Here is a 22,607-nt window from a genome sequence, read left to right on the forward strand (position 1 = left end):
TTGATTTTGGTCGATCTCCTTCTCCATTGAATGAGTCTCATTGTTGGAAAATTTTAGCGTTTTTAATATTTTTAATAAAATAATATTCTTATCCTTTTAATTAACAATAAATTTTAATAAAAATTAAATGGTGAGTCAATATTTAAATTTTTTAAATTTAAGGAATGAAAATCTAAAAATATGGCCTAGGCTGGTGGGGGTATGTCTTTTGGCCTAAAAAATACTAAAAAACGATAAGATATTAATTAAAATCGGTAATAATTTTTTTGTCTAAACATTTTTAGGTAAATGTATAATGGTTTTACTTTTGTCAGTAAATTTAATTTTAATTTTAAGAATACATTCTCAGCTATTTACGTTGAATTTGACATAATTTTTTTAAGATTTAATAAACTCTGATTTGAAGATTCAGTAAATCATATTTTAATGATTTAAAATTTATTTGAAAATTGATAAATTTTTATTCAAATACAGATAGGAATGAAAAGATTAACATAAGCAAGGAGAATAGTTAACGCGAACGGCTAGTGCGTAAGGTGCGTAAAGTATATAAAGGGTGCGTAAAGTACGTAAGAATTATGTACAATATATAAATATAAAAAAAAACCAAACAAAGGTGCGAAGAAGCGCAGACCTGCGCACCCTCAATATATATAAAATTATTATTTATATATTAAATATTATATTTTAAATATATATATATATATATATATATATATATATATATATATATATATATATATTTATGTACTTTACGTATCATCCGTTCGCACTCACAATTTTTTTCACTTATGTTAATCTTTTTGTTTCTATATATATTTAAACAAAAATTTATTAATTTTCAAATATATTTTGAATCCTTAAAACATCACTTATTAAATCTTTGAGTGAAAATTTATCAAATCTTTGAAAAAAATTATGTTAAATTCAACATAATTAACTAAAAGTAATATAAATAATTTAGAATGACGTAATTAGTTGAAAAGATATTCTTAAAAGTAAAACTAAATTTATTTATAAAAATAAAATTATTATACATTTACTTAAAAAAATTTAAACGAAAAAATTATTGCTGATTTTAATTAATATCTCATCAACTATGTTTACACTTTTCGAAAATACACAAGATTTAATTGGGTAAAAAAAAATTAATTAATAATTATACGATACATAAATTAATTTTATTAATTTCAGAACAAGACCCACATATTCATGAATTCATTGCTGTAACCGCCATTATACTCTGAAAACGCGCAAGAACTTACGTCATCAGCCATTCATTATCCAAACAAATTCTTTATTTTTTATTTTTTACTTCAAAAACTATTTATTTATTTTTCTGAATAATAAAATAGGTAAAGGCTCATTCTTATTCTATTTTTATTTCATCTTCCTCATCACCGTATCCCTTGTTCTCAAACCATAAACCCTCCAATTTTATTATTATTTCTTTTCATTTTAATTTTTCCGCAAATTTCAGGATTATGCTAAGCTTCAAAGCTTTTCATTCTCTTTAACATTCGAATTAAATAGAGAATGAAATGATTCTATTCAATTGAGCCAAAAAACGAAATGAATTGAACACAAACTATATCCTCTATGCCATGGATTCTTTGTCCGTGCTGCAAGGGTTTTCATCACTTAAGAGTCGGATTCAATTGCGCCACCCCTGCTTTTTCTTTGGCTTCAACTTCAATCGATCGCACAGTCGGTTGTAATTTTTGTTTTGTTTTTACTGGTTTCCTGTTGTTTTTTGATGATTTGTACGGACATTTCAGTACGTGCTGTGAGTCTGTACGGATTGAATTGTTTGTGAGGTTTTTGAGATACTGAGGGGGGTTATCGTTGTGGTTGGTGATAGTAGTAATGGTGAGTGCGAATGATCCACTTGACTCGTTTTTTAATTCGATTCAACATTTGAAAGATGCAATTTCACCGCTCGAATTAGGTATTAAAAAAGCGGTCAAAGGTCTTGAGACTTGCATGGCAGTTCATCAGAAGAATGGAAACTATCTTGAATTGAATGGGAATGGAAATGGAAAGAGCAGTAGAAAAATGCAGATCTTTTCTGTGAAGAAGAAGAGTAATGGTATTAATAATAATAGTAATAATAACAGAGTCGATAATAGTTATAGCTATGAGCAGTGTGTGGTCAGTGAAGAAAAGAAAAAGGCGTTGTTGTCAATTGAGGTGCCAATGAAGATATTTTTAGGAATGTTTTCACCGAAATTAGGAAGCGGGAAAGTTGGGGTGGTTTCAAATAAAGGAGTGAAGCAGAGGGATTTGGATAAGGATGATGGGTCTCGTATGAACTGTTTGCAGTTTGCGGTTATTTGGTCTTTGTTGGTTAATGGTATTGTTCAGGCTTTGCCGAGTCTGTTTAAGGCAGGCAAGAAACAGATTCAGAAAGTTGGGGATGATGATAAAGGGCATTTGAGTTCATGTGCATATGGTTTAAAATCTAAGGCTGTATGTGAGTTTAAGCAAAAGGAAGCAAAGAGTCTGTCTGTAAATGTGTATGAGAATGAGTGTGTGACACATGAGGGGAAATATGTATCACATGAGTGCTTTATTGGGTTTATGTTTGATAATTTGATTTAAAACCTACAAACATTTGATCAGCTTATGCAGGAAAGTGGTCAAAAGGGTTGTGATTATAAGTATTTGGGAAGGTAGAAAATCTGATGTTAATGGACTTTTGGGGAATATGAAATTTGCGAGAGTGGGAGGTCTACCTTCTAGTATAGTTGGGGTAACTTCTTCAGTCAATGAAGAGGGTGAAGATGGTGTTAGAACAACCAGTGGTGCAGAAACAGGGGGTAATTCATCACAGAAGCTTGCTGGTGGGATATTTAGTATCCCTCTATCAAACGTGGAGCATTTGAGATCTACATTATCTACTGTTTCATTGACAGAACTGATTGAGCTTGTACCACAATTGGGGCGATCTTATAAAGACCATCCTGACAACAAGAAGCTATTCTCTGTCCAGGATTTGTCTGAAGGTATGGTTTCTCATGCAGTTTGGTAGTCAATGTTGCTTTATGTTTTGTTTCTCATGTTTTATTTGAAACATACTAAACGTTGAAACTGTGGAGAAGTGACACTATACTATGGTAGAGACTCATTACTGAAGGATACTTGGTATTAAATAAATAGCTTAGGCTTATTTTTTTAGAATTTCATAACTTTGTTTCATAGTATAGAAACAAACAGTATTTTCTGGTTGTTTGTCCCTTGATGGAGATGAAAGTTGCTTTGTCTATACAATCATCTATGGTGATAACCTTCTCTATTAACCCTTATATGTCCATTAGGAAGGAGGTTCTTTGAGGAGCTGGATAGAGATGGTGATGGCCAAGTGACATTGGAAGATCTTGAAATTGCAATGAGAAAGAGAAAATTGCCACGTAGATATGCTTGGGAATTCATGCGCCGTACTAGAAGACATCTATTTTCAAAATCATTTGGTTGGAAACAATTTTTGTCATTGATGAAACAGAAGGAACCAACCATCCTCCGTGCATATACTTCTCTACGCTTAAGCAAGTCTGGTACACTGCAAAAGAGTGAAATATTGGCATCACTGAAAAATGCTGGACTTCCAGCAAATGAAGACAATGCTGTTGCTATGATGCGATTTCTGAATGCAGATATGGAAGAGTCTATCTCATATCGACATTTTCGGAATTTTATGCTTTTGCTGCCTTCTGAATGGCTGCAAGACGATCCTCGGTAAGACGGATTTGCCTTTTTGAAAGATCTGTAAACTAAATTCCAGCATGTTCTCAAAACATCATTTCTGTTCTGACTTATGATTTTGTTAGTGAAAGTATGAACTGTTATTAAAATCTGTTGTTCGGCTTTGGATCTGAGTTATAGTTTGTTTGATTTAGTGACATATTTTTCATTTATGGATCTTCATTGCTTGTCTGAATAGGATGGCGACAGTTCCCCCTGCTATCTATATACAGTTTGAAAAGATCCAGTTTTATTTTCTATGAGATAAGGGACAGTAACGAATCTTTTGTAGTCTTAAAAGACATGATGGTTATACAAATTACTAGGTTATTCCTATATACTTGTAACATCAGTTTGTCATACATACAGGAGTATCTGGTTTGAAGCTGCAACTGTTGTTGCTGTTCCTCCACCTGTGGAAATACCAGCTGGAAGTGTTCTAAAAGCTGCATTGGCAGGGCGCCTTTCATGTGCACTTTCCACAGCATTAATGCACCCTGTTGATTCTATGAAGGCAGTTATTTCAGCATAATTTTATGTACTCATGTACTGGCCTTTGGCTAATATTAGTGAAGTCTTTTCAATAATTTCATTTATTGATATTAAAATCTATGAAAATGTGAATTTCTGGCATACCAGTTTTAATTGTTGTCCTAGGAAGCTGATCTACTAGCCTTATATGTTAATCATGTGTCAATTATTTTTGAATCAAGTGTGCTGAAAGAATTATGCATTTCTTACTTATAAGGCCCTTAGTTATGTTTTTCTTTATTATTTAAGTGCAATAGGGATATTTACACTGATTGTCTTCGTTTTTTCTCTCTTTTGCCACATGGGTGAGTACCATAATCCTATGAGGCATTTTAGTTAGCATAGACTTCTTTTTTATGGCTGTGCTTAACCTTTCCTATGAGCTAGGCAATTCATAGAATCAGGGAAACAAATAAAAATCTTTGAATTGACTTCAGAAATGTAAAGCTTCTGGCTTAATGCATCCTCCACAAGAATGTAAATATTGAAGTTCACAGGTTTCAGTGAAAGGAGATGTGTATTCATCTATATGAATGTTACATAAAGACAGCCTGTAAGTGTTCTGGATAGTTGGCATTGTTAGTACTTTTTTCTGATTTACGTAATGCATTGTTGTGATTTTGGTTTCTTGTTTTTCCTTTGTTTTGATCAGACTCGAGTGCAAGCTTCAACTCATACCTTTCCAAAAATCATTTCCAAGCTTCCACAAATTGGAGTATGGGCATTGTATAGGGGTTCAATTCCCGCAATTCTTGGACAGTTTTCAAGGTTTTTATTGTTACTGATGTTGTCCTTTTGATCCCTTGCTTGATTTTGCTTAATGGCATTGACTGGTCTTCTGGCTGTGTTTCTCTTGACTTCACAGCTATGGCCTGCGAACTGGAATATTTGAAGCAAGCAAGCTTGTGCTCCTAAATGTTGCTCCAACACTGCCTGAACTCCAGGTAATTAATTTTCATCTGGTTGTCAAACAGTTTGGCATGATGCTGTTTGATAAAGCAAATATCTTTTAGAAGGGAGATCTCAGTGGAATGTTTTTAACGCTGGGGATTAGCAACATGCTGTCTGCTTAGAATCATTCTGTCATGATAATGACAATAATATCTATTTTGTGATTGGACATAAAACTCTAGCTGCAACTTTCCTTCTTGAAGTCTCAATTCAGAGTCTTAGATTCAATCAATACTTTTTCATTTACCTTTTATTACTTGCACAAACATGAAAAAAGATAGTGTCATTCTCTTAATATTGTGAGCATGTTCAGTTATCTTCTGTTCAAACTTAATTCATGTTAACATGCCTGTCTTGGTTGAGCTGTCTTTTGTGATCCCTGAGTTTGCCCTATAATTATGGTGTTCTTATCTTTGCTGATGTGATCTCTCATAAGTTTAGTTTTGTTGGCATGAAATGCAGGTTCAATCTATTTCATCATTCTGTAGCACATTTTTGGGGACAGCAGTGCGGATTCCATGTGAAGTACTAAAGCAGCGATTACAGGCTGGTATTTTCAATAATGTTGGGGAGGCCATTGTTGGAACTTGGCATCAAGATGGTCTTAAGGGTTTTTTTCGTGGGACCGGGGCCACTCTTTTCCGGGGGGTTCCATTCTATTTTATTGGCACATGACTATATGCTGAATTGAGGAAGGTAGAGATTTTACTTTGTATAAATGTTAATACCAATTTCTTATCACAAATGGTGGTCTTTTTTTTCACTTCTGTGAACATATTGTGCATTCCTATGAGAATTGCATACTTGTTTCCTAATTTTTGTTTAACAATTACATTCATGGTTTTAATTTTCAAGGTAGAGTGATAGTTTTGGGAATGTGGTGGTCAGACTCCTGAAACTTGAAATAAAGGGAATTTGGTTGGTTTAATTTATTTCCACACATGATAAAGTAGAATTAGGTATAAAGAAATTTGGATTTATTAACTCTAGACTTTTATATATGCCATGATCATATTGGACTCTTTGGTGTGTACCTTTTCTATGTTGAAATGTCAATTGTTTAGCATAATAAATCTTCTGGCATTTTTTTTAATGATAAAAATCTGCGTTTCTGCATGATACAAGAAGATTGCCCAGCAAATTCTCGGCCGGGATCTAGAGCCCTTTGAAACCATTGTTGTTGGAGCTTTATCTGGAGGGCTAACTGCCGTCATCACTACACCCTTTGATGTTATGAAGACTAGAATGATGACTGCTCCAGCTGGCCGAACTGTAACAATGTCAATGGTAGCATTCTCTTTACTCTGTCATGAAGGACCTCTTGGCCTATTTAAGGGAGCTGTACCTCGATTCCTTTGGGTGCCATGAACTTTGCAGGCTATGAGCCAGCTAGGAAGGCCATGGTAAAAAATGAGTAATTAGCCGGAGACCAGTTAACTCAGAAGAAGTTAGCTAGTTCGGGGTAGATACAAGGTTTTTTTTTTCAAGTAAGAACATAACTTTCAAGAGCCTCCTGGGGTTTTGTTTTGCAATAAATGCAAATAATTGTTGCCGGAAAGTTTTGTTCCTTTTCTGAAACAACTGGCAGCTTGTGCTTTAAATTTCTGTCTGTGGACAGCTCCGCATTTCTTGTTCAGCCATTGTAATTCTTGTCATAGTTTTTCATTTTACCCTTGCTCTGAACTTTTTGATCCACCAGGAACGGTAGTTCATATATCTTCTCGGTTAAATTTTGTATTTTGCATTGCCCTTTGCATTTAATGTTAATACTTTTCTGTGCATCAGCCAAGTACAATTTGTTTTCAATTTTTTGGAGATTGTAAAAAGTTTCAAGTGCTAATAGTGAACTTATTTCCTTTATTGATATATGTATTCAACAGATCCATGTAAGGTTAAGAAGAAAGAACAGCATAGATAAAGAGAATGAGTTTTTCACAAAATCAGGGTTCCACTCGATAACCCTCTGTTACTATTTTCTTTTTGTTCCAATCGCTACAATTTTTCAATTTTCTGCTGAGTTATATAGTAATTGGAAGCATTCATAAATAATGAAAATGGGTGTTAATCATAAGAAGCATTATATGCCATAAGTGAAAGGTATGCATGCATTGCTCATTGAAATATCCAAATTCTTATCAAGAATGTATTCAAAGCTCAATTCTTCAGATCCAGAGCAACCCATTTTAAAAAGTAAATTCATAATTATTATCACGAAACAAACAGCAAAACATGGATTCCGGATTGGCTGAGCTGTGATTAAGCATAAAGCAATTGTGATTAGTAGCCCCAATAGTCATTCCGGATTTCATCATCAAACTTCTTCTTCAACTCAGGATGCTTTGCAAAGTACTCTTCTGCTGTCATGGTGCTGAGCTTTTTCTGTTCAAATAATTGACAATCCATGAGAAATTGTATGCGAAATAATAATAGAAAACTGCAGTCGTTTTCATTTACCTTCAATTCTTGAACCTCGGCTATTTCTTTCTCTAACCGTTCCGACTCTTTCAGGGATTTCTCCTCTGCTTCTTTCAATTCGACAAGCTACATGCATAAAGAACAAATGACACATCAGGCAAAATAATTAGGACAGAGGATAAGAAGCTGAAAATAAAAGGTATCATTTTGATTCTCACCAATGAATCAAATTTAGGCTTGTACTGAGGGGTGACCGTATCCACATACTTAGGGATCTCAATGCCTGCCAAGGAAACAGGTAAACACCTGAACATGAACAAAGGAAATAGAAAAAAGGAGATGTGGGAAACCAAAATGGCTTCAATTCAAAGATTCGGTAGGGGAGATCCAGAAGAAAGCAGTTTTGATCACTTTGATATTTCTAGATCACAGTAAGAATCAGACTAGATTTTAAGTTGTATATAAGAACCAATATTGCACATCAATGTTCATGACTTGAGAAATGATATATAGAAAATGACCTATAAAGCATTTTTGATGTAATCAAGTACAATGATAGGAAGAAAAAATGACATATATTTATTAACCTACACAAAATAAGCATGTTACTATGTGTTAGGCCCCAGTTTTTTGTTGGGTACAACATATACTACTCTATTCTTGAATTCGAAAGACAAAGTTCAAATAAATGGAATTCAAATGCATGACTTAAAAGAACTCTATAGAACTGTGATAAATGTAAGAGAAATCAGAGATAAGGCAAAAACAAATGACAACAAAAATCCACACATCACATATAACAGAAATCTGACTTTCATAAGCCTCCTTGTACATATCCACCAAGCGATATCCAATTCCTTTTCTGTAATACTCCCAGTCAATAGGTTCAGGTTCCTGCATTAAGTAAATAGGAAATCACATCCGAAACCAAGAGTTAAAAATTAATGGATAATGAAGCCAAATAGCAACTCAAATACACAAAAAGCCTAGAGCAACTTCCATAATATAAATGAATTGGAAAACAAAATATCATACTGTTAAATCTCAAGATCCCTAACACGGTGCCCATTCAGTTGGCTTCAAGCATTAACATTTTGATAATTTAACATATGGGTGCCAAATAATTTACATTGCCAAGTATTAACTCTTGCACACCAAAAAGTATAGCCAAAATTCCTATTTCTATATGATATTTTCCTATATTTTCCCAATTTCAGCTACATTGCCCGGTATAAATAGCAAATTTAAGGGGGAAAACGAACAAATAAAACAAAGTCTAACAATTTCACTTAATTTGTCAAACAAAAAAAAAAAAAATCAAACCCTAATCGATTCAACAAGAAAAATAAGAACATCACAATTCAGAAAACCGAGCAACAAAATGGCAAAGATCTACCATAAAAACCACATAAATACAAGATCAAGTGCTGGGGACCTGGCTGAACTTGGTCTGGAGAGCGGAGTTAACTTCATCGAAAGCGCGACGAAGTGTGGCGAACTCCTTGCGAGCTTCATCAGTAACCAGCACCTTCGCCATCCCATCCCAATTAATTGTCTTCCCAGCTTTAAATGCCACATCGGCGATTTTCTTTCCTGCGCCGCTCATTCTCTCAGATTTTCTCGCTTACTTTCTCGGCTGCCAAACTGTTTTTTGAGGCCGTCAAAGCACAAGTGAGGGAGAGAGAGTAGCCGTCTAATTCTGTTATGGCTAGCTACCTGCATTTTCGGGCTGAACTGGGCCTTACGTCCAGTCAGGCCCTCTTTAATTGAGGCCTTTTTGGTTAACCCGCATATGCCCATTCAGGCCCAATAGCAATTGAATTATTGGGCTAAATGGGCCATACATGATCTCTAATCAGGCCCAATATAAGTTTATTTGAGTTGGGTTCTTAGGGTGAAATGGGCCACCCAGATTAACCAAAAAAAAAAAAAACTTAAAAAAATTAAACAAAATATACTTTCATATATATATCCATAGACATGCCATGCCAGCTCATGGTCGGATTGACATGGTTTATTTAAAAATAATAAAAATTTATAAAAATTAAAAATATAAAAAATTGGGAAAACATAAAAAATATATAATTTTGCAGATCGCCCTACAAAAGCATGTGTGTTCTTGTTAGGGTCCTACAAAGGTATGTTCTAGGAATCTTGGGTTGTTTCGTAAGTCTTCACATGTTAATGGATTAGTTCAACCCGCTAAACTCGTCAATTAACAGGTTAGACACAACTTGACCTTGGGTATAATAGACTATGCCAGACTAACTCCAGAAGTATTGTCATGTCTAAATATTCAAAACTTGGTCAAACATGAAAACAAAGGTGTCTTGTTCAAAATTTAATACTTGTTGAAGACTATCAACATATTAAAAATTATCTGTATCTCCAATTTCCACCCTTCTAGATACGCACTATGATTGGCATAATTAATAAATACTTGGTGTATTTTTTCAAACCATGAGAATATTTTGTATTAATTTCAAACAAGCAAACTCATAGACAATACATTATACATTAAAATATAATCAGAGTACACACTATTTTATTCATGCCGAAAAACAAAGGTTGGGGTGCCACTTTGACTGGCTTCAGTTGACTGCTTTGAGGATTTTCTCTGGAATGTCGCAGATTCAGCAGCCGAGTACTGTACATTGAAAATAAATAAATAAAATTATATATATATATATGTATTTAAAAATGATGTATATATAAAAATACTAAAAAAAATAGTATGAATGTCAGCAGTAGACTTTGTTGACTTTAATTAGTCAACTGTTCACATTGAAGTATATGGTACAAATCTGAAAAATCAATACATTAATTTCAAGACAATTAAGTAATGAATTTATAAATTAAACTTTTATTATTATTTAATAAAAATTCTATCTTTGTTTTTATTTTAAAAAAAGTCAAATGGGGTTTCATCATAAAAAAAAAATAAAAAGATTTATATTTTATTAGAATTATCAACTCTTGAGGATATATAAATTTAAAGTGTGAGTTGGTTTGAAACAAATTATTCGAAAATTTAAATTAGTTTCTCAAGTTGACTAGTGAATAATAAGGACCGGTAGATTAGTATCGGTTTTGATGATTGACCCAATCCAACGGCAAACAACCTACCTATTCGTTTACAGAGAGATTAAGAAGAAACGTGAAAATTAGAGGCATAATATGATGTAAAAACACATGAATGAAGCTGAGAAATGGTGTGGAACCGAGTTGTACATTTGGAAACTTCAAGGAAGCTGGTTTGGTGTCTTAAAGAAGGCAAAGACCTCGTCTTCCTCGACGAAAAGATGAAGATGTCTGTTTTGGATAAACATGTATGCATCATCCCTAGGTGTGTACACGTCTGAGTAATTTCAACATAACCTTTTTTTTTCTTGGCTCCATTTATATAATAAAAAAAACTAGATTAAAATTATGTGTGTGAAAATGAAAAGTTATAAGTGGATAGGACATTGAATTTCACCGTTATTCTTATCTTTTCATATTTGGACTATTTAACTTTTCAACTTTTAAGCCTTATTTTAAATAAATTTTATTCAATTTTTTTAACAATTCAAACATTCTCTTGTAAAAGCGTGTTTACTTTATTAATAGATTGATAGACAATATATCTTTGAATTTGAATAGATTTGTCGTTTATATAAATGATGACATACTTTATATAAGAATACCTTTTAACATTATTCATTTATCATATATTATATTTGTTTTGGTCGTGAACATAATCTTACTTTTGTGAGAATTTCTTAAGGACTATGCCCTAAACAATTCATTGAGAAGTGATCCTACTTCTTTCTCACATAGATTATATCTTTAAGATACCTCAAATAACTCTGCTCAGAATCTCAACACATAAGAATCATTAAAAGTTTTTACTTTACCTCTTTTCTACAAGCATCACTGTTTTATTTAATTATAGGAAATGTCTAAGTTAGTTTTAAAGTGATTTATCTAAGTCTTTATAATTAAGCTGTTTATTTGAATTTAATTCTGAGGATCTTCAATCAAATAGGTTGAGTTTCCATTATATCAAGTCATTATTTCATGGGCTTTAATCTTAGTCCCCTTGATGATTTTCAACAAACCATCTATTTACCCTTTTGGTTAACAGATTCACTAAATTATCTTTTCATTTCTTATAGTCAATAAGGATATAGCGCACAATTTTCTTAAAACAAATTCATCTCCTTTACTTAAATGCATAAGGATTTGAATTATGTTTATTTCTCAAGATACGATGACGAATGAATAACAAGAGAGACACCACTCTCCTCTTATGATAAACTAAATCAACTATGAACTCCACTATAAGAAAACCTAAATAACACTTAAAGGAATTAATTGGAGATTAAAGATAAATTAAGAACTTAAAATTTTTGTGTATGAAACGAAGAAAAGGAGCCCCTTTTTTATTCTACTCCAATGTGCAACACGACGTTGAATTTCATTATCATTCTTAAAATTTCCCTTTTCAACTCCTTAACCTTTCACATTTCAACTTCTTAACTTTAATCTTAATTAAATTTTATTAAATTTTTTTTTTAAAGGTAAATCTAAATCCTATTCAAAGTCGACCTTTAAGGATTATTATAATGAATAGCAAATCAATAACTAATGATACAAAATGAGTGATTCGAGCGTAGAAAGTCAAAACCTCGTAAAAGATTGTTTACCTTTTAAAAACCTCATACCACGACCTCAGTAACAGATAAATTCCCTATGTTCATGAAACCATCACAAAACTATCCTCTTGGCTTTCAATAACAAATTGACGAAAATGCATTTACTCTTCGGTATACCTTGAGACCGTTATCATATCATTATATGCAATTATTGTATACTTCCCTTCCTATAAAAAGAGGAAACAATGAGAAACTAAGGCAAGAAAAGCGTTTGTTACTCTTTTTTGTAATTTCACTTAATTATATTGATATTTACACTATAGACGAAAGTCCTTATTCAATTTTTTCGCTAAACCACATAAAAAAATATAGTTCGTCTTATCACTCTTAATTTTAATCTTTTATAGTTTTGCTATCAAATCTCATTGATTCGATGTACTTTTTCATTGATACTATTCTCTGAATTAAGACAAGAATTCCTCGTTATCCAAACTATTCATGGAATGTGAAAAGCAAATGAATAAGCATTACTTCTTTATAAATAAAAAAAATTATTTATGTAATTAATTATCATTAATATAATTAAAAGTTAAAGAAGATAAATATATATACAAAATCCTTGCTTTTTTATTCATACTGTGAATGGAGGTGCGCAGAAACATAAAGTAAAAGAGAAAATATATTGTTCTTTTTAACAAACCTTCAACCTTGTCGTGTAAGCAACTCTATTTATCACTTTAATAAGACTAGAAATTTCTATATCTAAAGCTGGAAACCTTAATTTCAAAGTGTAACTTCCAGTTCCCATGAAAACTGGTTTGTTATTTGGCCAAAAGTCTTGTTCCCACCCGAGGTTTAGTTTATTATTAAATTCTTATATACTAAGTTTTGAAAATTTAAATATCTAGTTAACAAAATCCGTTAATATTATATGTATAATTATCATTTAATTAGTAATATTAAAAAAATAAAATTTTATTTTATTTTCCCATCTCAATTTTAAAAACTAACTATTTTTTAACTCTTTAAATTTTGAAAATTTGTATTTTTCTTGTAAGGTTTCATTTCATTTTTACTTCTTTGCTAATTTTTCTCCGATCTTCAATCTATCTTTTTTCTCTATCAGTGTTCCCACCTATCTCTTGAACACATATGAATCATTATTCTTCTAAGACATCCCTTTTTAAATTCTCATTTTGTAATTTGTATTGGTGGTCTCACTCTCCGTTTCCTTAATATTATGCCAATATTGGGTTAGGTAAAACTTAGCTACATCAAATACAAATAGCCGAATTAAGCGCCCCATGAAGGTTCCTTCAGTTGACATTTGCCGTATAAGTTTACAAATTTTTAATTAATTAATGATCGTGCTAATTAATTTTTGTGTGTCTCACGTTCATCTTGTCGGCACGTAAACTTCCCGGAAGGAAGTAACATGAAAATGATATGGAGGGCGAGTCATGTTAAGCTTGAAAACTTTTATTAATTTTGGACAAAAAATGGCTTTTTATTATCATTATACATTTTTTTTCTTTTTAATTTCATTAATGTTAATGCAAAGTCAAGGTCTAAAAATTGACTGATTTAATTCCTGTAGCATGCACATGTGCATCACATTCGATCCCTTTTGCAAGGTCCATATATGGCCAAGGGATTATTTTCCACCTAAATTTTAACGTAAAGTTATATATATATATATATATTAATTATTGAGTTTTAAAAACTCAAACACATATCTAAGAATTAACATTTATTAAAATTTTTTGTTAGTGAAAAAGATAAAACTATTATTTTACTTTTTATAATAAAAAATTTATAATTAATCTCGTTTCCTCTCTCTCATATTTTAAAAAGTAATATTTTATCCCAACCTCAAACTTTGAAAAAGTGATATTTCACCCTTACAAACCTTTGGTTTTCTTCTCTCTAATAATGGCGACAGAGATAACCACTATTCTCCTCCTTTCTCTCTCTGTCACTATCGACAATGTCTCACGATAGATGAAGACTGGTCGACAATGGAAATTGAAGATGAAGAAGTCTCGACCAATTCTTAGATTCGTCACATTTTTCATCGAATTGACTTTAGACAAAGCTTCTGTAGTGCGATTTGTTTTCGTCTGAAGTCGAATTGATGGAAAATGAAGCTGGTGCTGGAGAATTAAGGCTTCGTCACACTAGTGCTTTCGTCACCGGAGAATTAAGGCTTTGTCTTTGATTTTCATCTTCGACCAGTCTTCATCTGTTGTGAGATGTCATTGACCGTGGTAGAAAGAGAAGAGAAGAGAATGGTGTCGTCTTCGTTGTTGTGTAGTTGTCATTGTCGGAGATAAGAAAACTAAGAGTTTATAAGGATGAAATGTTATTTTTTCAAAGTTTGAGGTTGGGATAAAATATTATTTTTCAAAATCTAATGAAAAAATAAGATTAATTATATATTTTTTAATATGAAAGATAAAATTATGATTTTATTCTTATCTTTAACAGAAAATTCTAACTGATAAACTTATAAGTGAGTGTTTAAATTTTTAAAATTTTATAAATATATATTTATCTTTACATTAAAATTTGAGTGAAAAATAATCCTTTGGCCTTCTTAAATTTACCTAGAAATGTTCGTTTGTTTTTTTTTTAAATTTTTCTCACTGGCGACTCGGTAGAAACTAGGACGACAAGTCGTTGCTTTTAATGGCATTTGATCTCTAGACCTAGAATAATTAAGTTTGTCAATACAGATGAGCATTCTTCTTCCACAGAGTAAACAATAAGTTAATTCCACCTATATCATTATATTTCAGATTTATTTATTTAATCAATATAAATAAAGTCTTCGATTATAGAAAAGAAATGTCACACATTCCCACCTTATATATAAAATAATAATTATTATTATTATTATTAATACTCGGTAATTAATAAAAAACGAATATATGTAAAAATTAATTAATTATATAATATATTATTATTGTAAAATTATCATTGATATATAATTTAATTGATTTTAATTTGTTTACTTGGGTAAATTACTACGAAATTTAAAGACCGAAAGCAGGAGGTCTTGACTGCTAATTTGAAAACGATTTTGATGGCATCAGAAGCATGTGTTTCGGTGATAGCTAAAGAATGACTTCCGCCATTAACTGAGTAGGAAAATGAATACAATTGGGTTTGACAATGAATATTAATAATTCTTTCATCGTCAAGGAGGAATTGAGAAAGAGTTAGTCTTGAATACAAACTATGAGACTGACTAGTGTCTATAACGGGTGCAAGTACAATGGAGAAGTTGATATCCCAAGTCACGTTGATTAATTTTACATTTCAAAAAAATCCCTATTATATTCATAGTTTTAATTATAGTTATCAGTATCTTACAATATACGACATATATTCTATGATATGATACGATATAGAAAGAAAATTGTATGAATCATAAGATATATTAAATTAATACGATAGAAAAAAATAGATTTTTAATATACGATACGATACACGATTTGATTATCCTGGTTTTGATTTTTTTCAATCTAAATAACTTCCCTAAATGGGTTGTATCAAATGAATCTTAAATTTCTAACCAAGACGTGAAAATGTGGCTGGAAGATTTTGAGTTTGTGCGCGAAGGGAGATGCATTGGAGAAAAGATTGAAGGAAAGACAAAAAAGACTTTAAAAATTTTATTTGCGGTGGAGAAACATTGATGTCGACACACCAGAGAAATCTTGAGCGTCAATCATGTTAAAACGGTTTCTCATTAATACTAGAAGGAGATCTCAAGAGTTGGCCGAATCTCATTATAAGTTTTAATTAGATGCACTGAAACAAATGAAATAATAAAAAAATCTAAAGTTTTATAAGATAGATATTGACTTGAACACCATCAACCCCCACAAATGAAGAGAAATAAACAAAGAAATAAACTAGAAAGAAGACTGACGTTTTTTATAAGGGTCACTAAAAGTAATACGCATGTGATGAAATTACTGGATGACCCTTAAAATTATGATAGTCAAATCACGTATTATATTATATATTAAAAATTTAATTTTCTATATTATAATCAAATATTATATTATATCGTATGATACAATTTTTAATTATAATTTTCTATATACATTTTTATTATATTATCATTTCTTTAAAAAATATATCGATTAGTATCGATAATATGTATCATATCATATGATACATTTACTATATCGTATTAATTTAATATATCTCATGATACATAACGTTTTTATCTATATTTATTGTATCATAAAATACATATAATATATTATAGGATACTAATAATTATGTTTGAAATACTTGCAAAAATAAGATTCTTTTAAGTTAATGGTTTAGGTTCCTGTTGAATGAATATTATAATTAGCTAGGTTTAATGTTGTACGTAAGGAGAGATGTCATCAAAAAAAAGTGTAAATATTTTTAAAAATTCTTAATGCTAATACGGTAATTGTTCATAATACGTATTTGAGGGGCTTGAAATTGAAGAAGTTGGGTCGTTTTCATGAAAGGACCGGGTCAAAATTTAGTTATTGATTCTTCATCAACTGAAAAAAATGAGTTAATTTGTTTTTATTCATTAAGCCACCTAAAGAAGCTAGCCATGGACGTTTTCCTGATATTACAATAGCGGTCTCAATACTGCAGCACACTAATTTCAAAATCACGAGTATGGTCCTAATTATTGAAAATTGCATATCACATTCCAAACATTAATTAATGAAAGATATGGCTCCAACATATTATATATCTATCAAAGTGTTAACAAGGGTTGTTCATTTTTTAACCTCAAATATTCGAAAGAACCCTAATGCATGTGTTAGGACAATCCTCTTTGTCGAAAGAATGGAATTACCCTAAACCCTGGTGACATCGCGCTATTAAAACAATATCTAATGAGATGAAAAGACATCAACCTAAAAAAATACTCAGTTATGTCTTCAACACATTTTGCTTGCGTAAAAAGAATTTAAAATCGAGATTTCCCCAAATATCAAAGAAACCCTAATGCATGTGTTAGTGCAACCCTCTTTGTTGCCCAACACCCTATGATATCGCGCTATTAAAACAATATCTAATGCGATCAAAATACATCGATTTTAAAAAATACTTTGTTATACCTTTAATACATTTTGCTCATTTAAAGGAACTTAAAATCAAGATTTCCCGTTTCCTTCGATTAAACTTTGAATTAATAAAATAAAGATTTATTATGACCTTTAATTTTCCAAAATTAAGGTTTAACTAGGATCATAATTATATACCATATATATTTTTTCTTCTACAATTCTTCTTTTCATTTCGTAATTCTTCTATAATCAACTCGTTGTTATTTTTAATACACATGAACCCACCAAACCTCTTACTGTTACGTCGGAATATTGTTTGTATGCCATGGTGTAGGCGTATCTCTCTTTTCCATTTGACTTCATGCATTCATTTATACTTAAAACAATATATAAACTAATTATACACATTTTGAATGATTGCCAATTAACTGGACTCTAATCTTATAAAGTTTGAATAGTTTCAATATTGTAGGCTACATAATTTATGGGGGACAAATCAGTCAATACTTTAAACATTAGTTATTGCAGGGACCCGTCACCCTTATTTGGAACCACAGGTTAAATTTACATTCATATGTTTAAACTATGAATGCCAGTTTTTGGACGACGTCTTCCATAGATTGTTAGAAATTGGTCACATTCATTAAGCCTGTTTTGACCTAGAAATTTCAATCTTACTTTTCTCTGCTGCTGGATTTTATTATTATTATTTTTTTTTCCATGGTGTACCCAAAGTGTACTGCACATGTTTGCTTGTCAAAACAATTATTTGCCTTTTTTGGGTGGTGGAGGATGCCGACATTGAATTATATATTAGTTTAATATAATTATTAAAAATATATATATTTAATTTTTTTTTATTTTACTGAATTATGAAAATGAAATTATAAAAAAACCTATTAAATTAATTAAAGCTTAGATATGATTTTTTTTTTTATATAGTCATACTGTGTTACGTATAAAAAAATAATTATTTTGTACATGGAAAAAGAGTTTATGGTACCACGAGAATATTATAAACATAATAAAATAAATTAATATTATGTGTATATATTTTTGATACATAAATTAGATACATAGATGATGTGTCATTATATAATTGAGTGTTATTTTATCTTTAATTCAAAATTTTTAATCATATGATGATATATCATTTGTGTATATAAATTATATATAAAAAAATTTGAACGTATAGTTTTATTGATAAATATAATAATGTTATTGTATTATTTATTTTATTGGACTATAATTTATATATGATGTAAAGTCATGAAAACACAAATTGAGATGATAAATTTAGAATATTAATTGGATTCAAGGATTTTTTAATATGGTCAAATGACTATTTTCTACCCAGGGTTTGATGAAATGTCATTTTTATCCATTAAGTTTTAAAAAAATAATTTTTCACTCATCTGTTAAATTGTTTAATAAATTTATTAATTTTTTTTTTTATAAAATTATTGAAAAGACAAAAAAAATTTCAAGCTAAACAACACTTCACTCACAATTTTTTTTTTAAAACAATGGAATACACTAATTTATATTAGTTTTAATTAAAAATAATAAAAAAATTATTGATACAAATATAGATATAAGTATTGATGACATATAATTATATGTATCAGAGTAAATTATAATTTTTGAAACTATTAGGGTGATAATTAAGTTTTTAAAAGGTTTTTTAAATTTTGAAAAACATTTGAGGGTGTTTCAAAATATTTAAAATGTTAATATATCCCTCAATAGTTTCAAAATTAATAAATATCTCAAAATACACAATAAATAAAAGATGTAATATCATATGGCAAATTATCAAAACTATATTATATTTTCAAATATAAGAGATAAATGGGATAATTTTCTAAATAAAATAGAAAAATATATATATTTACCCCTAATGAGTTTTTAAAAAATTACATTGACATCTCACAACATACATTTATTATAATATTTGAAAAAAATGACATAAATATTTTTTAATTAGTTAAAATTAATTGTTGACTTTAACATATAAGTGGGAGATTGACCTTTTTATATTTAATGGATAGTAAAATGTCATTCCATCAAACTTTGGGTTGGAAAATAGTCATTTGACCTTTTTATATTGGAATATAGATGCTACTTGATCAATTCAGAAATTAAATGCCGGAAGGAAGGAAAATTTAAAGTAAATAAAATGCATTCATCTCCACTAGTATGCGATTTGAGAAAATGAAAAATGGCAAAGTCAAGAGATTGTTTGACAAGTAACTAGAAAAACCATTTTAGAAGATAAAATTAGGTCACCCAATAGAGCTTTGATTCAATATCAATTAGCACATTCTCTGGATAAGGACAACCATGATCCTGCTTTTCTCTTTCCCTCTCTCTCTCTCTCTTCCGCTTTTCATTTCTGTTTTTGCTAATCTGTAAGTGATATTACAATATTTCTTGCTTTTATATGTAAATATTCCACACTCTTAGTTCTTGGAATAAGTTAAAATTTAACGCATTGAGGATGGTTTTCTCTTTCGATCATGTCCAAAGAGGTTCCCAGGCGGAGCCAAAACTGTTGTCATCGAGAAAGCAGCTTGTGTCGACCAATTGTTGTTGCTGTTGTTGTAGTTGTAGTTGTTGGTGCTGTTGCTGCTGCTGCTGCTGCAATATGGGTTCTTGAGATTGCGCCATTTCCATGCAAATCAGCGCGATCAAGTTGCGCTGCTGGCATTGCGTCGTCACAAGTTCCGCTTGAGCCTTGGCGAGCTGCGCTTGCAGCTCTCCGATTTGCTTCTGAAGTTGACAAATTGCCCCTGCGCAACCGTACACTGGATCGCGAATCCTCGCATTCGCCTCGTACACCATACTGCTCACTGCATCCGCCCTTTGAGACTCCGGAAGATCCTGATCAAATCACAGTTGTTTATCAGTAAAAAAACTAAAAACTGTATGAACAAATTTTATAAGATTAACAAAATACGTACTATCACATAATTTGGACCCTATTTGTCTTTAGTTTGTATGTATAATTTATTAGGCATGAGTCATGTTGGTTGTTAAAGAAAAGTGAAGATACCCAATTGAACAACTTTGCTTTACATGGAGAAAATTAAAAAAAAAAAAAAAAGAGGGTCCAATTGAGATTTAAAGAGAAGTGATTGAAACTTTAAAGTGCTGTTGTGATAAGTTAGAATGTCTCCATTTTTCTTTTCTTTTGAGGACAATTAAAGTCCGCAAGTTAGCTAGAAAAGAATAGAAAAAATTAACTGTGCAAAGTCTAATCAAAACAACTAATTGATTGTTTACTGTGGTGGGTTGTGAAGAAAAAAACAGAACAGTTCAATCTTGGTTTCACACGGTGGAAAAAAGAATTAAAAGAACCGTACATACCTGCAAGAACTTGATGATATTACTGGCTCCGAAGACTCTGTGAGCAATGGTGAACTTGTACGGTTCAGTTGGAGGAAAATACGGAGCTAAAACACACTTTTCGACGCAACGGCGGCGAAGGATTTTGCAGGCGGCGCAAGGGCTGAGAACAATGGGCGGAGGAGAGGGTGGAGATGATTGTGAAGAAGAAGGGAAGCTTGGAGAAGATTGAAGAGGATTTTGGGAAGAATTGGAAGGAGACGGAGAGGATGAGAAGGGAGAAACTAGTGCAAGTGTGTCTTTACATTCCATGGCGTTGATGGTGATTAGAAGAAGAAAATTGTTGCTGTTGTTTTTTGTGAGAAAACAAAGGCAATAAGAAGAGCAAAACAGCTGCTTTAGTTGAAATAAAACCAAAGGAAATGGGATATATATAGAATAGGAGAAGCCAGGAATGAGAAGTGCCCCTTTTTTTCTAAAAGCACATGTCACCAAGCCCGCAATATGATGTCATTCATAAAATATAAATACGCATAATATTTATTATGTTAAAAATATTTACCGTTTTGATCAAAACCCTTTATTTATTTAATATACAGAACCCCAATTTATCACTTAAATTTACAAACTGCACGTTTAATTATACTTCCTGATCGAAACCCTTTTTTCATTGCTACATAAAGCACATTAAGCCTAAAGATCTCTTCTAATTGTGTAAACAAAAACCTGAAATTCTGTAGATGACATCAGAGAGCTAAAGTGGCCACCACCACCAATCAACAAAAAAATTATTGAGAAATTTGCACCAGAAAATGCAACTTCAACTTCAAATCCTGTGTCTTTCAGATTCGTATGGCTCCTCATTGTTACATCAACATTGGTAGACATAAATTTGACTGTGGGTGGACAACATCATCTAACAAAATATTAAAGGATAGTTTGAGTGATAAATAATAAAATTTCAACCATTAGAACAACAGTTTAAATCTATTTTACCGACATTTTAAGATTAATCTCTTTGAAGATATCAAATGAACAAGCTGAGCATATTTTACAAGGAGCAGACTTTTTTCTAAATAATCTGCCAAATTGTTTTGAGCACATGCCACTAGAAATGGGTAGCTCTGGGTAATGGAAAACGTATTCAATTTTTGTTGGTTTTGGTCGTGTCATTAGTCCATTAAAACACAGAGAAACCTGTCCAAATACATATCCTAGAAATGAGTTGGCCTCCAAGCTGATGCAATCACAGTGCTTTAATGTGGTTCCTCCATTTCTTCAAAGATTTCCCACAAATTTCTTCCTTGTTTCTAAAGGAGATTAACATAATTTTGCTCCTCCTAATCATTGAATTGGCATAAACGTCACAATTATAATTTATATCCAGACAAATTTTCTGTTAAAAAATACTGTAATTTGACCCCTGATTAAGCATGAATTTCATTAGAAAATTTGCCAAATCTTTCAAAGATAAGTAGGTAAGTATTCAAGACTTTGCTCTACTCGAAGCACTGCTGAAGCACGTAATTCTGGAAGCGCGTTGTAGCCTCATGGCTGATGCAATCAACAATCCCATTGTTAGGTTTCTTGAATTTTGCTTAAACGACGCACAATTTTGCCATGTTAACCAGCAGTTTAGCATATGAAGATCATTGAATTTTTTACAACCAGTGTGCTGTTTCTGATTTTGCACTCACAAATTACTTATAAAACCAAAAACATTTTAAATACCAGAAGCCATTAATTTCAACCTCTAGGATTGTTGGTGAATCGAAGAGTCTATAGACGGACGAGTGCTTAATCAAATGAACATGATTTGGCAAAAAGTATTAATAATTTTTCTAGTTAGGTTTTCCTTCTGTCATAATGTTTGATTTTTCGATGGGAGAAGGACTATTTCCCACCCATG

The 22,607-nt window shown here is 31.3% G+C and overlaps 3 protein-coding genes and 1 pseudogene across 3 annotated transcripts; 2 read left to right on the top strand and 2 right to left on the bottom strand.

Annotated features, from left to right (window-relative positions):
- Positions 1-1,366: 1,366 nt before the first annotated feature.
- On the top strand, positions 1,367-7,291 carry LOC123193146 (annotated as a pseudogene).
- Positions 4,877-7,291, top strand: LOC123193147 (S-adenosylmethionine mitochondrial carrier protein). The gene is given in 5 exon segments (XM_044605943.1): positions 4,877-5,040; positions 5,138-5,216; positions 5,686-5,919; positions 6,352-6,571; positions 6,574-7,291. Coding segments are annotated over 5 exon segments (765 nt in total). The 3' UTR covers positions 6,642-7,291.
- A 14-nt stretch (positions 7,292-7,305) lies between these two features.
- LOC123193148 (ATP synthase subunit d, mitochondrial-like) lies at positions 7,306-9,322 on the bottom strand. Its single transcript, XM_044605944.1, has 5 exons — positions 9,074-9,322; positions 8,451-8,532; positions 7,857-7,921; positions 7,678-7,764; positions 7,306-7,602 (listed from the first exon to the last, which is right to left on the bottom strand). The coding sequence occupies exons 1-5, from the start codon at positions 9,242-9,244 to the stop codon at positions 7,501-7,503; spliced, it is 507 nt and encodes a 168-aa protein (XP_044461879.1). The 5' UTR covers positions 9,245-9,322; the 3' UTR covers positions 7,306-7,500.
- Positions 9,323-19,604: 10,282 nt separating this feature from the next.
- LOC123193149 (LOB domain-containing protein 1-like) lies at positions 19,605-21,096 on the bottom strand. Its single transcript, XM_044605945.1, has 2 exons — positions 20,720-21,096; positions 19,605-20,233 (listed from the first exon to the last, which is right to left on the bottom strand). The coding sequence occupies exons 1-2, from the start codon at positions 21,008-21,010 to the stop codon at positions 19,868-19,870; spliced, it is 657 nt and encodes a 218-aa protein (XP_044461880.1). The 5' UTR covers positions 21,011-21,096; the 3' UTR covers positions 19,605-19,867.
- Between the last annotated feature and the right edge of the window lie 1,511 nt (positions 21,097-22,607).

This window comes from Mangifera indica, chromosome 12, assembly GCF_011075055.1.
Source record: "Mangifera indica cultivar Alphonso chromosome 12, CATAS_Mindica_2.1, whole genome shotgun sequence".
Taxonomy (NCBI): Eukaryota; Viridiplantae; Streptophyta; class Magnoliopsida; order Sapindales; family Anacardiaceae; genus Mangifera; species Mangifera indica.

Bases quoted from the DNA above. Each gene is read 5' to 3' on its own strand.
- LOC123193148 (XM_044605944.1), bottom strand. From the start codon at position 9,244: ATGAGCGGCGCAGGAAAGAAAATCGCCGATGTGGCATTTAAAGCTGGG. The intron at 8,533-9,073 runs GTCCCCAGCACT...TACTTAATGCAG, and splicing joins TCCAGACCAAGTTCAGCCAG to GAACCTGAACCTATTGACTG. The intron at 7,603-7,677 runs GTAAATGAAAAC...TTATTTGAACAG, and splicing joins CCGAGGTTCAAGAATTGAAG to AAAAAGCTCAGCACCATGAC.
- LOC123193149 (XM_044605945.1), bottom strand. From the start codon at position 21,010: ATGGAATGTAAAGACACACTTGCACTAGTTTCTCCCTTCTCATCCTCT. The intron at 20,234-20,719 runs GTATGTACGGTT...TGATTTGATCAG, and splicing joins ATATCATCAAGTTCTTGCAG to GATCTTCCGGAGTCTCAAAG.